This window comes from Athalia rosae, chromosome 5 (genome assembly GCF_917208135.1).
Source record: "Athalia rosae chromosome 5, iyAthRosa1.1, whole genome shotgun sequence".
NCBI classification, from domain to species: Eukaryota; Metazoa; Arthropoda; class Insecta; order Hymenoptera; family Athaliidae; genus Athalia; species Athalia rosae.
Window position 1 is genome coordinate 623,903 of NC_064030.1, and position 13,820 is coordinate 637,722.

Genomic DNA, 13,820 nt, shown 5'->3' on the forward strand with positions numbered 1-13,820 from the left:
AGTATATCTACACCAAACGGTATACCTGTGTGTTGCTCGTCAGCTGTTGTGTACGATTTTTTGACTGTCAGTCGAAGAGGTTAAGGATTCGAGACAGGAGATTTTAATTGTAGCCTACTTCGATAATTCTCAAATTCTACATGTTGCATTATTAGTTGACTATAGAATATCCTTTCGTTAGGATCTTTAAAACTTCGAACATCTTAACTCTCATAACACAAGGTGGAGGGCTACAAGAAAGCTGCTCTTTGGGTTAGTTTGTAGGTTTGTAGGCTTTTTATCTTGACCATGCGCAATTGCTTGTGCGAATTTAATCACGATCTTCATCTCTTGCCATCTCCCTCTCACTGTTGTCATGATGATCATCACAAAGTTGATTATCATGCGTGCAAATAGAGGATGAACATGATTCATATTCTGATCAGTTACGGAACTTACAATAAATTCTAATACACATCAACCGCAAAGTGTGCTTTTAATATGGTTTATTCTTTATAAAACATGTGAAATATGTATTTATATACATTACATCATACATACATTACATCATACACCATGTATACATGGGTATATAACATAGTAAAGGCACAATATATCTATTATTCAGTTCATACCTTAATCTAAAATGTACATGAAATAATTAACAGCTGCAAATATTAGTATCAAAAGTTAACAATATTAAAAAGTACCTATTCTAGTACTATACTTGACAACTTTTGAATATGTGTATTTGACTGATCTATAACAAGTATCGATGATCTATCCTGGTGCATCTTAAACATTTAATAATCTTTATAAAAATAAATGGATACATTTAAAACGATGTAGCATACAAGCTGTGGTCAGAAGTCGAATTTCATCACTAAAAAATTTTAACCGCTTAATCTATGCGTAATATATACATAGACATGCAATACAAAAATTTCAATAAAATATTTTTTCATTATCTAAGACTGAACCTTATAAGACAATATATTAATTCAATAATCGATTTCATACTCTGCTCACCAATGGTGTACTTCTAGGACACATTAATAACATAACATGTTGAAGTTTTATCAACAGTAGTTTAGTTAATAGATTTGTTTGATTGTCCATGTCATCGACATCAAATTTCACAAATACAATCAGGTAGATATTTATCATTAACAGCTTGATTATTTTCGGTCAACAAAGCGGTATTATTACTTTGGCTGCATAAATCCTTTCTTAAGAAATCTTCCAACATTGTCATATGGCATATTCACGAGTAATCATGCATGTAAATATATTAATATGTGTATGAATATACATATTTTCTGTATATGCCTGTGAGTAACTAAGTTTAGTTTATAGGTATGAAACATGTTACCATATTTACATATACAATAATCTTATCGGTACAATAGCTAGAGGCTCTCAGATTCATAAATAATATTAATGTGATGTGGTACATAACTTTAATTACGTATATCAAGTATTTAGCGTCAGTAATATTCCAGAATAATAGGGTTGTTGCAAAATAGTCTTGAAGTCTACAAAACAAAATAGGATAGCTATGCCCTATTTATAACTTCTTGTACAAAAACTACGGAAATTATCGATTCGAACTAATATCATTGGAATGTCAGAGTTCATGCCTAAGTCTACGTATTTACTGTCATTCCAAATACGGGCTTCGTTGATTGAATTAGAATTTTCTTCAGCATACATTTGTAGTATCAAAGTTTCCAATCGTAACATTTTGTTTGATGGGCTAATTTTATCTATTCAATATAGTTTATTACTAAAAGTAAAACCATCGGTTCAATGCTGCAACATAAGTGATTCCAAATTACGAATGAGTATTGTATCTTTCACCGCATTAAATACAACTTTAATATTTTCTGTGTCTACAGCTGTGGTGAAATGATGGAATACTGGCTTTTTGGGATTCCTTTTGACTGAAGTGAACATTTCCAGTATAAAATTTTGCACATCATGAATGGAATGTGGGTCACCTTTGAAATTTGGAAAATACTTACACAGGTCAGTATCAGTTGATTTTACTTTCTTAGCAAGTAAATCTGTTTTGTTCAAAAATAGGATAATAGATACTTCGTTGAAAATCACATTATTAATTATTGTGTCGAATATATTTCTTGACTCTTCGAGTCGATTGGTTCGTCTGAAAGATAGAAAAAACAATTGGTAAGGTTTTACATCAACTCTTGAAATTAGTAGAACTTGTAACTCACCTGTCTTCCAATAAAACTTGATCAAACTCCGATGAAGAGACTAGAAAAAGTATTGAAGTGACACACTGAAAACATTGATACCACTTCTGCCGCTGAGATCTCTGCCCACCGACGTCAACAAATAGAAATGGAATATTGTTGATTTGAATAACACATTCCGAGATACCTTTAGTGGCCTTTCTACAATGCAAAATATCCTGGTGCGTAGGGATATAATCCTGTAACCAGAGGTAATTATTTGTTACTTTCCAATACTTAGCTAACTAAGTATTCCATGTCTCAGAAACTTTGCTGTAATATTATGCATGCATAGTGTGTATTATAGTATTTTCTCCAATTGGTATTCAACTCACTACTCGGGCAATCCTATCCAAGCTATCCAAGAAGTATTGCACAGAGTCACTCTGGAAATAATGTATGTGTACAATTAGTAGAAAAGTTTAGTTTCATATTAACACAGATTTTCAAACTGTTTTTCCTTCTTTTACTGATATTACAACATTTTACTCTCTTCACAAAAAGTTGATTACCAATTGAAACTCTCTTCGCCTATCAAAAGCTTTTTTGATGGAAGCATCGCTCCAGAGGCTTTTGAGATTAGGTACATAGCGAAGGAACAATCTGGTGTCTAACATCATTGTATTTTCTATTTTGAGTAGTTGATATCCAACGTCAAAATTTTTTGGATCTTCCCAAGCAATTTTGAGTTTATCTCTAGCGTCGACGAGAACTTTCATACCCTTGATGATGTTCTGATAGATGATGTGTCGATATTCCTTAACTACCTCTGGTTCAAATTTAACTCCATGAATGATTCTCATTTGTTTCAGAAAAGTAGATTTACCACTTTCTCCAGCGCCGAGTAACAACAATTTCACTTGTCGGCGCAGAATCTGACGATCTTTCTCAAGCATCCGATCAATCTCCTGGCTTTTGTACCGTTGTTCAATTTCTTCAGGACTGAATTTGAAACGTAGACAACAAGCGGATGACCACGTTAAACCTCCCGCCATTTTGGAAGCTCTTTTCGTTTTTTGAAAATACAAGTCGAACAAAGATAGTCCCAAAAACACTCGCGCATAACCTATGCTATTCTACCAATTTTACATTGAACTTATTCCGAAAAATAACTAATAATAACACAAACGTAGAACAATGGGATATTGTTAAGACTTTCCGAGGGTATGTGATCGGAATATTAAATCTCCATGCTTAAAGTTTATCCTTTGTAAATCAAACATGGTTAAGTCATTAAGTAATTATGATTAATTTCATTGTACCGAAGTGAGATATTCATTCTTTGAACGGTACTCTACTGATTATATTTGTATTTCGTGTGAATTGTCGATCATAACGCATGCACAACGTTAAGAGCTGTCAATTATCCAAGCTAATTTTTACCGATGCAACAGTGCTAGATATAAATTGGAAAATTCCATATTGCGAGCAGGAAACTTGACACTATTTTTCTTAACCAACATTCAGATCTTGCACACACTTGCGTTTAACTGCTCATACTCTGCTCTCTAGGCTCAGTCACATGTCACCAACTATCTGAAGTCATTATGCCGCTGTTTAGCTGTATTACAACTGGGCTTGATACGTGTGTGGGGACTTTCGAGTAAGCTGCGAGGCGGTATGGGTACACATGTGCATGTACAAATAGGTATGAACACACCTTCAAAATAATACAGATCCTAACGATATGTATAGTATACTATACTCAAGAACCGTCAGATCTTGCAGTCCACTTTTGAAGAATGACGTACGCGTCGGAAATCATTTTACAACGATGACTTTTTTTTTTAAGTCAGTCACATTTGTAAGATGATTGGAGAGGCATAAAGAATTGTTTTTTTCTATCATCAGTGATGTGATCCTTTCGGATTATGTCCCGAACTGTGTATAATAATTCATCAATTTTGTAGCACGTATGTAGCACCTCGTCGTCGACAAATGTATAGGGTCGGTTGCAAATCCAACAACTGAATGTCCCCTCCACAACCAGTTGTCCCCTCCGCTCCCTGCGTTGGGGCCTGCACTGCGACGACCTACGATACCACATCGACTCGTAGCGATCGAACCCGTTCCCTCGAAACGAAAACAAATGCCGCACGCCAAACGCCAGTGACTGTCAGTGTCTCAAGCAGACGACGCTGTTTTTGACGTTTGACGAGAAACAAAGGGATACATGCAAAACATACGAATATACGTGGCTCTTAGAAAATTGAAAAAGTACAAGTATTATTCATTAAGAAAATGTCATCAACTGGACAAGTGGTGAGTCTCTAAAATGTATTTGTAACATTCATTTTATTTCTAGCTTCTCTTTCCCATGAATAACATGTTAATATGCCGATGACGATTAAATTCATAAGTGTTCTGAAAGTTCAAACATCAATATGAAATCAAAACTCAGATATTACTTAATCACTCTATATCACAATTGACAACCTCCAATTTGAATCCATTCAATATCTTTAGGTTATTTTAGAAAATAATACTTTCCGATTGAAATTCGAATAAGTTTTCTCATAGTTTTCACGCGTGAATAAACGACGAAGAAAATTACGGATTTAGAGACTAAAAGTAGAATTTATCCTAACGATCGTTTATCGTGAGAAAATACAAGTATCGTGGAAGTACATACGAAAATCAATGCATCATTCGAAGCATATATTGACTGTTCAATAAATCAATATAATTCTATTTATCATGCTATTCGAATAAGGTTTCACCTGCAATATGCTGCAATGTGAGTAGAGAACAAAGGATCTGATAAAACACCAAATGCCATCTGATCAACGTAATCAAACAAAAATTCAGCACCTTCGTTATCGCTGCAAGAATGTAATAGTATTACAATCAATTATTACTCACAAGACTTTTTCTTTGAGCTATTAGTATTGCGAGAAATGTGGCTTTAATTCTATAACGCAGTACCACTCAGTAGCCAAAAATATCACCGTTGCCGACCTGGTGGCAACATTTCCTAGATAGTTTCTGTGCTACGTTTTTTTTAGCTTATTTTCCTATTCATCATCGCTACGTCAATTATAGGCCACCTTTGTTTGATTGTGAGCAGGATTTCCTGGAAAATGTTTAGATATTTTGGTTGCGAATTTTCGAAGATATGCGCAAGCGTAAAAAATTTAATTGCAATCAACATACCACATTAACACCGTCAGTGATGCTCACCCACCTGAGCTTGGGCACCTACTTTGTTTAAAATATGTTTATTGGAAGAACGTTTGGAAAAAAAAATTCAACGCAGTCGCATACATTATTGGATCACGAATACTGTGTAAAATTAATTTATTCATCAGGTACACTAACAATAAGTCATAAATAACATATAATCATGTTTTCTCAAATCAGCGTTTACCCGCGCGTATCGTACTTTATGTATCAGTCTATTTTGTGAAGTTTTTCTGAAAAATTGAATAATTATTTTGCAGATAAAGAGTGTTGGCCCAAAATTAGTACCATTCTTCAAAAGTGTATCAGTCTATTTTGTGTTATTGGCGGAACAGCCATCTCTGTTAACCGCCTGCTTCAAATGTTTGCCAATTATCAGCCTGATCGTGTTCATCTTACTCCATGGAATCAACTTGTCCGAAGAGTGAGTATTATGGAAAAAATTCATTCAATTAAATTATAGAAAATAAAAATCTTACCCTTTGCTGGCTGGTATGATGGATATAAGGTCAAATAACATAAATGGTAACGTGATTCTTATCAGATACGCGTTTCCGCGGAGGATATTAACTGGATTGTTATTCAGCTGCATAGGAGATGCCCTACTGGTGTGGCCAACTTGTTTCGTACCAGGAATGGGAATGTTTGCAGTTGCTCAAGCCGTTTACATTAGTGCATTCGGCTTTGCTCCATTAAGTCCAATATTGGGAGCAATTTTGTACGCACTTTGTACGATAGGTGAGTATGGGATATATGAATGAAGACAAAGTATTTTCATTGGAGCACATCACTTACAATTACCCGTCTTTTAGAATAAATATTACGTATGGTTTTATCACAGTCGTTTTCTGCAATTATTTTGATTCAACTGATACGTAATGAGTGTCATTTCAGATATTGGTATGCATAGTTGGAGGCTCTTTAAATCGTAATTCGTATTCGAAATCATTTTAATTTTTTGATAGTTATTTACCTCTTGCTACCCGGACTTAACGGTATCTTGACAATAGGAGTACCTCTGTATACAATACTTGTCACAACAATGGCCTGGAGAGCGATTGCAAGAGTACAATTTTTCGAGGTAAATCAATTCCTACGCATATTCTTTGCTTGCTTAGTTTGAATACATTAATAGTCTCTTGCTCATAAAATTGTCAATACTTTCATATTTTTGCATGATCCATGGTTGTTTCTGATTTTAGTACTTGGATGTTCACAATGGGTAGAATAATGTCTTAGCTTATCATATTTGAGCAGAGTTTGATTTCTTTTTGACAGGAACTATGGACCTGGACAAAAATGTGCAGCTGTGCTGGTGGTATATTCTTTGTAATATCTGACGCTTTACTTGGTTTTCACTGCTTTTACAGTCCCATACTATATGCTCAGGTATTGGCAACAGAAAAAATATATCTACTTTGCTGATTTACAAAATGCATTCTCCTAAATAATCGTTCATATATTTCCAGGTAATTATAATGGCGACTTATTACGCAGCGCAGTTTGGAATAGCCTTGAGTGCGGTAGACACAAGAGACAATGTTAAATCTCTCAAGCAGCGGTGAGATTTTTTAGTTTTTTTTTTTCATCAGATACGGTATCAGTTGTTGAGTACGTTAAATTGTTGACTAATTATTACATTAGTGGAGAAATCAATTCTACGTGCACCATAATATTACGTAGTATTGATAAGATACTACGCAAATGATGGATTAGCACATTATTCGTTTTTTCTCACAGCCAATTGTGAGTTCTGGGATTCGAATACCGCATCGTGATCATTTATAAAATTAATTGTGCATAGTATAAATAACTTTAATACTTCTTCAGAATTATGCGTAACAACTCTTTTTAAAAATGATTTGCGATGCAAATCCGGTATTTTACCGTCATTTCTGTTCGGTCAATGCTCATGTATGGGGTCAATTGTGATCCTTTCTTAGCTAGCATTCAAGTCAGATGGAGTACATTTTTCAGTAAAGTTGGAGTTGTGGGAACAGGTAATCATCAGCTATAGGTTTGAATCTAAATCATTGAATATCAATTAGAGGATCTGTGATATTTAGTGTGCAATTAAGTCTGAGATAACAAACTTTCTGTTCGACGGAATTAATTTGTTTGATCGGCTGGGAATTAACAAAGTCATGATTCGTTGGCACGCATAATGGAAAAGCAGGCAAATATATTCAAATGATCGAAAACGAGGGGCTGGTCAACTTGGTCTCCACGCATTTTGATTGGGTAGTAGATGTCGCAGCTGCATCCATTGTTAGTGACTTATGTAAGGCTTCACAAGTTTAATTCAATTCAACGACCTCAAACCATTAAAAATGCACTATACATACATATGTATGCAATATGTAGGAAACCATTGCATAATGATTTTGCTAACATGTAGTATACCGATACTCATGATATGCGATTTAGGGAAGTTGACATAATTATATGGTCGGAATAATTGGTACTACCACCTTTCTAGTATAGTACCTGTAATTATTCGAATAAACGTAATAATCACATCTCTGCAGGCAGTGCTACTGGAGATTTTGACACAAGTACCCTCGATAGATCAATCGACAGAATCGGATTTTTTTTAAAAAAATTTATTTAATGAACAGTTCAAATATAATCTTGACTGATTCGGACAAATACTTTTTTTATCACTGGTAATTATTACTGGTAATATCAAGCTTTGAAATTTGGAAAATCTAGGAAAGTGATACTGGGTTGCAAAGTTTAATATTAAAAATACTAACAGTAAATAAAATAAACTTATAAATGAAACTCTTCCATTCATCAATATTTCCAACATAAAAGTATCAAAATTCAATTCTTTCATTGAACGTTCAGTGTATTATATCTAGATATAGCTGCTCACCTAGTAGTTTGAAGTCATTATGTGATTGTAGAAATGTGAAATGAATTATCTGAAAATTGCTATGATTACATTTTCACAAACATTATTCGAGGTATGTGTGTTAGGTACGTACACAAACCTTACTCTTATCAGAGATATTTTGCGCCAACCTAAATCATATCGCGTAGTGTCTAACTACGTCGGTTTATGACTGAGGTTTGTGTACATCGTAATAACTGAATATCATTTATACATACACGTATACTATAGAAGAATATGTAATTCTATTTGTTATTTGTTCAACACTTGGAGAGGCAAAAATCGGAATGAATACCCATGAATTTATCGAACAAATTGCGTGCAACTTGAAATTCCGTTTTGGTCGGCATCTAGGGGATTTATTGCTGCCCATATTATCATCGATATAAAAAATTGAAGCACATATGACAAGGAAGTTGTTAATATTACATAAAGAAAAAAATAATGAAAAAAATAGCTGCTATAATGAAATAGTCGCTAAATATTTTAATAGTGTAACACCGATCAACGAGTACACATTCAAAATTTCAACTTACTTCTTTTGATTGACCTTCGCCTTTTTTGTATTTTTAGTTTTTTTGGCTTGTTTATTTGTTTGTTTGTTGGATGTACTCGATTCTTCTTTCTCTTCACCAAAATCGTATTTTGCTGTAAGCCTTTCCCTGATGAGGGCAGCTTTAATTAATTTTCTCCAATTGCCATACACCCTCTTTTCATATTTTTCTTTCGCTCGCTTGTCTGCCTCTACTTGTTCAACCTCCCAAGCTTCTCGTAAAACGTCCTCAAATTCTTTACAGACGATGAATCCTTCAAAAGCAGGTACAGCTCTGCAGCCTCCAAAATTGAAACCAACTACAGCTGGAGCACAGTCAATATTCAACTTTCTGGCAACGCGATTTAGTGCTGGAACTGTACAAAACGAATAGAGACATATTTTGCAATAGATATAATGCTTTTGAGTCTGTTCAAAAAATGTTCAGTACTCACGTCGCATGTGAACGGTTCCTTTTGGCAACATACAATCTTTGAATAAGTCCACATTCCCGTATTCATTGCGAGGCACGATACCATCCTTTGCTTCTGGGGGAACATACTCATCAGTTTGCCATTTCCCAAACACTTCCAGATTTTCATCCTCCAACCTTGCACCTGAAAGCTTTCGATGAGATTTTTATGAAAAGCACTGATATCTGTCAGAAGACTAGAAAATAGATCGGCAAAGCCATAGTCGATAAAAATTCAATATTCCAATACCTTATCGTATTTCGGCCTTGCTTTTACAACTTTGTAACATTTTTCAGCTGGTCTTACTACTCGAGCACTTTTAACCCAAGTTTCACGTGATCGTAAAGTGTGAACACAATGACGAGAGTATACTGGTTCACCTCGAACATAGCCAAGTGGTACAACATCCGGAGGATAAAGAGCCTCAAATTTGAGGAGGTGTCTGGGCAGTACATAGAGGGGATGACCCTTACACTCTGCTACCGTCTTTGGTAGGGGCTGTTCCAATTCCCTGTAAGAAAATAGAATTCGTCCCCAATGAAAATGTTAGCTCTTGTTTCCTTAATACGTAATTTGGAATGGTTAATTTGTGCGTAACGATTTCGCTTGTGTGGGAGAGGAAATTACTTTTGTTTCAGCATTTCATCTTCAGCTTTGGTCAGGGCTGTTTCTGGTTCTTTGAATGAAGCATAAGCTTCTAGCCACCATTTTTCATCCACTCGTTGTTTGCGAGTTAGTGTTAACCAGTGTGGGCAATACCGACGAGTTACATCCTTGACATACCCTTCAGAGTTCCAGGCCATTACATACAACACAGGATCCGTGGCATTTTTCTGTTGATAACAAAATATTAATTTTCAATGCTTTGACTATGAGATGGTGGCTGTGAAATATGCCTTTGAATGAATGAGACCTACGTATAATTCAGCAGTACAATGGATTTTTCCATCTGATACGCTGACACTAATCCAATTTTCTTCAGATTCGACATATACTTCTACCCAAATGTCCTTTGTATTTTTTGTTTTCTTAGGCTTGCTATTTTTTATATCGAATTCTTCATCTGATGATGACACCAATTTTCTAACTTTGGAACTGTTTCTAGGAGCTGATTTCACTTGTCTTTTAGCTACTGTCTTCTCTTTGTAATCTGCATCTTCATCCCTAGAACGTGAGCCTCTTTTAGAAGTTGCCTTATCCTTTGATCTTAGAAAAGTTTTGATTATAGGCCTATTGTCTCCATCTTCATCTTCATCTTCATCCTTGTCTTCATCGTCCATTTTATAGTCATCGTCATCATCTTCTTTTTTCGGAAAATGTTTTTGAGCTGTTGTTGTCCTTGACCTTAAAATCCTTCCAGGTTTTTTATCAAATTCTGCCTCATCTTTGCTCTTGGATACAGTTTTTTTACCTTTTTTGTCCACTGCTGGTTGAGCAGCAGTAACTGTTCTTGATCTCAACGCCAATTTTTTGGCTAGCGGTTTATTGTCATCCGAAGAAGCACTGTTGTCTCTCTCACTTCTCTTCCTTTTCAGAACCTCTGCAGCTCTTCTCTTAGCCTCAGTAGCCTTGCGTAATCTAGCTGATATGTGGGCCTTTTCAGATCCTATTTGAACAGGACTTTTCTCTTCTTCTGTTTTTACAACCTTACTTTTTGAATTTTTAGATTCATTTTTTTCTTTATTAGCCACAGCAGGTTCTTTTTTAATAGATTCTGGAGCAATAAGTTGATCCTTTGTCACTTTCAATGCTGGTGGTTGCAAAGATATAACTAAGCGACAAGTTAATCCTAATGCTCTCAATGTTACAATGTACAAGAGTACAAGTTCCTGGTAATTATGTACCTCCTTATCTTTTATTCTTCTTAATAAATTAAGGGTTGTGATACCGGTCTCTGGTTTACCTGTTGCAAAAATAAACACACCCTTAAACCACTTTGTGATTTTCTCAAGATAAAGAAGGTCAACACGACCTTTTGGGTGACAATTCTTTGGTGCCAAATTTAAAGCTGCTGAAAGTAAAATTGGATTGTTAATTTGTTTATTCATGTAAAAACCATGTGCCAACCAGCATAAAAGTCCAACTTTATGTAGCAATACTTGATTGGTTCTCAGCTTTTGATTCAATCGTTTCTTCAACAAATCTTCAATCGTTTCTCGTTTCTTAGTTTTTTTTTGATTGAAAATAAGACTTGAGTCAACCAGTGTTATTTTAACTCCTTCTTTAGGTATACTGTAATCAGATGGAGGAGCAACCTCCGTTGATTCTTCCTCAGGCGCTTGATGATCTTCGTTTGAAGTTGACGCAGTCACTCCACTTTCTCCTTGGAGTAAGAGATCGGCGATTTCATTATTGATCTCAGGCTTCGGTGCTACTGGTTCTGTTACACCTTTTTTGTCGGGTAGTCTTTTTTTTATCGGTGGAAGAATGTCTTCTTTAGTTTCAATGGAGCTTTTTTCCCTGGGTGGTAGGATATGAAAATTGTTAGCAGCTTCGAGATTCTTCAATACTTGGGTCATCAGATCAGTTCCGTTGCTGTTGGTTTCATTTCCATAATCAAAATCAGACTCGTCTGAGCTATCACTTCTTATAATAGCTGTTCTCTTTTTAGGCGCAGTTTTTGCGAAGAACGGTGATAACGTTTTTATTTTATCCGGTGATACCATGAACTCATTACTACTGTCAGAACTATCGCTGTCTGACGGATTGGCACTCATTTTCGGATTTTCTTTGATCAATTAAACGTCTTTTAACAACAAAGACTAACCTTGTAACAGCTAATATTATTACTCTTCCTCGCGACCTTTGAAAACTTCAAAGTATCCTGGCAGAGCGCGGGCGCGTTTTAAATGTCAAACGGACAATGGATCAACGATGTTAATCAACATTTTAGCTCATGGCCAGAAGGTACATACGACCAGAAATTCGAGGTGTTTCATTGATAGAAACGCTATCGTGGGAAGACTGGAAGTAATAAACATCAGTACGCAAACCCCACGTGCGCACCACTGAGCGCGGGAATATTTCTACCAATCAGGAGATCGAATACTGACGAATCGTCTGCTTTCCCGCCATTCGTCACTTGCAGTAAATATTGTGAACAAAATGCAATGCACGTGCAGCATGCAGCTCCGGAGCGTTCTGTCATCTATGGCTAATTTGTTAAACTATATGCAAGAGTAGTTGGTTGGTAACTGCATTTATTTATTGTGCGTTGCCAACAGGTACCGCTCTAGTGGCACAACCATGCTGGTGATCTTTTTGGATTAACGTGATTTGAAAATTTGAATTTGAGTCCGATAGATCGTTGAACTGGGAAAAGAAGAGCTGAACTGGTGGTCAACTTTGAAATAGTTGTCGGTTCTATTTCCGAATTCAACTAATCTTCTTTTTAATTAATAGGTATGTAAATCATGATATTTTCCAAAAAATGTCGAGGTACCCTCGTCTATCAATTTGGCGTCAGATGATCGGCTAATACTTAATCATGGGAAGAGCCAAAAATTCATCACTCTGACGATAAACTCAAGAACAAGAATATTCGCGCGACCGTTACTTGCTATACCCTCTCCTATGCATAGTTGAAAAATATAAATCGCAGTCAAAATTATTTTCATTGTATAAGTATTCAACGTTAGCGAGTAGGAACATGCATTGCCAATCTTGAAATGGCTGCTCGCGACTCCTTGCGACGCGCTATCCGCCCTGTGCTTCGCCCCAGTCCCCGGATCCAGCTCAGAATCATCTCATCCCACCCACCGGCTCACCCTCCTATTGCCTCCTGCAGCTAAACTGATTATTGCCGAGCGCGACCCCTCCGTCTATGCTTAATTAAATTACAAACTTACAATCATCTAATGTTATGTGGACATTGCCGCTTACTTTTGGCTGTATAAGTACGCAGTACAACTGGCGAATTCAGGTGGAGAATTTTAGTTTGACGCCGCATAGCAAACCTATTTTCACTTTAAATTCCTCTTCGCTTTGTTACAGACGACTATTCGTATGATCTTGATAGCACTGATTGTGAGTTGGAACATAAATAATGTGGTAATATACCCAATAATAAATTTTTTCATCCCAATTTGCACAGCGATAGGTATGTATAATTATAAATAAGCTTTCGGAGCTTGTGTCAACAGGGATAGTCTGTGCTGATAGCGTACGTGCATTGTGATGATTAATTTGTAACTATATATATCTACCATAAATACTGGTCATGCTCAAGCCGTGTCCGATAATTGATCATCGTACCCCGAAAGATATAGGATGATTTTTCATTGCCAAACTTCTATATAAATAATTTATGAACGTACCTAAACACCGCGCTCTGCTCATCCCTTGATTAAGTCCGTTGATTAAAAAAGATTATCCGCATGTAAAGTCGTTGTGAAACAATATTTTATTGTTACAGAAGCTATGTTTCACAAAACGCAGCACTGTTTCTATTTCCTTACAAGCTCGCTTACATGGAGACGTTGAGGAAGATTTCAAAAAAGACTAAA

At 35.9% G+C, this 13,820-nt stretch overlaps 3 protein-coding genes and 1 long non-coding RNA gene across 8 annotated transcripts; 2 read left to right on the forward strand and 2 right to left on the reverse strand.

Annotated features, from left to right (window-relative positions):
• Nucleotides 1–125: 125 nt before the first annotated feature.
• LOC105682897 lies at nucleotides 126–3,183 on the forward strand. The gene is made up of 4 exons (XR_001102839.3): nucleotides 126–264; nucleotides 1,878–2,007; nucleotides 2,203–2,446; nucleotides 3,047–3,183. It is a non-coding gene; the product is annotated as an uncharacterized LOC105682897 (long non-coding RNA).
• On the reverse strand, nucleotides 474–3,229 carry LOC105682890 (guanine nucleotide-binding protein subunit alpha homolog). Of its 2 annotated transcripts, XM_048655154.1 has the most exons (5): nucleotides 2,747–3,229; nucleotides 2,570–2,620; nucleotides 2,217–2,434; nucleotides 2,004–2,146; nucleotides 474–1,791 (listed from the first exon to the last, which is right to left on the reverse strand). In XM_048655154.1, the coding sequence occupies exons 1-5, from the start codon at nucleotides 3,227–3,229 to the stop codon at nucleotides 1,766–1,768; spliced, it is 921 nt and encodes a 306-aa protein (XP_048511111.1). In that variant the 3' UTR covers nucleotides 474–1,765. The 2 variants fall into 2 exon arrangements, with proteins under 2 accessions (XP_048511111.1, XP_012250523.1); XM_012395100.3 differs by having other exon boundaries at nucleotides 474–2,146.
• A 517-nt stretch (nucleotides 3,230–3,746) lies between these two features.
• On the forward strand, nucleotides 3,747–9,749 carry LOC105682896 (lysoplasmalogenase-like protein TMEM86A). 2 transcript variants are annotated; one of them, XM_012395107.3, is made up of 8 exons: nucleotides 3,747–3,882; nucleotides 4,145–4,496; nucleotides 5,675–5,838; nucleotides 5,959–6,152; nucleotides 6,380–6,495; nucleotides 6,693–6,803; nucleotides 6,884–6,975; nucleotides 9,612–9,749. In XM_012395107.3, the coding sequence occupies exons 2-8, from the start codon at nucleotides 4,476–4,478 to the stop codon at nucleotides 9,652–9,654; spliced, it is 741 nt and encodes a 246-aa protein (XP_012250530.1). In that variant the 5' UTR covers nucleotides 3,747–3,882; nucleotides 4,145–4,475; the 3' UTR covers nucleotides 9,655–9,749. The 2 variants fall into 2 exon arrangements, with proteins under 2 accessions (XP_012250530.1, XP_048511121.1); XM_048655164.1 differs by lacking the exon at nucleotides 9,612–9,749 and adding an exon at nucleotides 9,108–9,253.
• On the reverse strand, nucleotides 6,738–12,279 carry LOC105682889 (DNA repair protein complementing XP-C cells homolog). Of its 3 annotated transcripts, none has more exons than XM_012395097.3 (5): nucleotides 10,233–12,260; nucleotides 9,943–10,148; nucleotides 9,565–9,826; nucleotides 9,298–9,466; nucleotides 6,738–9,219 (listed from the first exon to the last, which is right to left on the reverse strand). In XM_012395097.3, exons 1-5 carry the CDS (start codon nucleotides 12,030–12,032, stop codon nucleotides 8,843–8,845), a joined length of 2,814 nt encoding a protein of 937 aa, XP_012250520.2. In that variant the 5' UTR covers nucleotides 12,033–12,260; the 3' UTR covers nucleotides 6,738–8,842. The 3 variants fall into 3 exon arrangements, with proteins under 3 accessions (XP_012250520.2, XP_012250521.2, XP_020706266.2); XM_012395098.3 differs by having other exon boundaries at nucleotides 9,029–9,219; nucleotides 9,298–9,459; nucleotides 10,233–12,279; XM_020850607.2 differs by having other exon boundaries at nucleotides 9,029–9,459; nucleotides 10,233–12,125.
• Between the last annotated feature and the right edge of the window lie 1,541 nt (nucleotides 12,280–13,820).

Bases quoted from the DNA above. Each gene is read 5' to 3' on its own strand.
- LOC105682890 (XM_012395100.3), bottom strand. From the start codon at position 3,229: ATGGCGGGAGGTTTAACGTGGTCATCCGCTTGTTGTCTACGTTTCAAA. The intron at 2,621-2,746 runs GTAATCAACTTT...CATTATTTCCAG, and splicing joins GGCGAAGAGAGTTTCAATTG to AGTGACTCTGTGCAATACTT. The intron at 2,435-2,569 runs GTGAGTTGAATA...CTCTGGTTACAG, and splicing joins TGGATAGGATTGCCCGAGTA to GATTATATCCCTACGCACCA.
- LOC105682896 (XM_012395107.3), top strand. From the start codon at position 4,476: ATGTCATCAACTGGACAAGTG. The intron at 4,497-5,674 runs GTGAGTCTCTAA...ATTATTTTGCAG, and splicing joins TGTCATCAACTGGACAAGTG to ATAAAGAGTGTTGGCCCAAA. The intron at 6,804-6,883 runs GTATTGGCAACA...ATATATTTCCAG, and splicing joins GTCCCATACTATATGCTCAG to GTAATTATAATGGCGACTTA.
- LOC105682889 (XM_012395097.3), bottom strand. From the start codon at position 12,032: ATGAGTGCCAATCCGTCAGACAGCGATAGTTCTGACAGTAGTAATGAG. The intron at 9,467-9,564 runs GTATTGGAATAT...TCTCATCGAAAG, and splicing joins CAAGGCCGAAATACGATAAG to CTTTCAGGTGCAAGGTTGGA. The intron at 9,220-9,297 runs GTGAGTACTGAA...CGTTTTGTACAG, and splicing joins AGGAACCGTTCACATGCGAC to TTCCAGCACTAAATCGCGTT.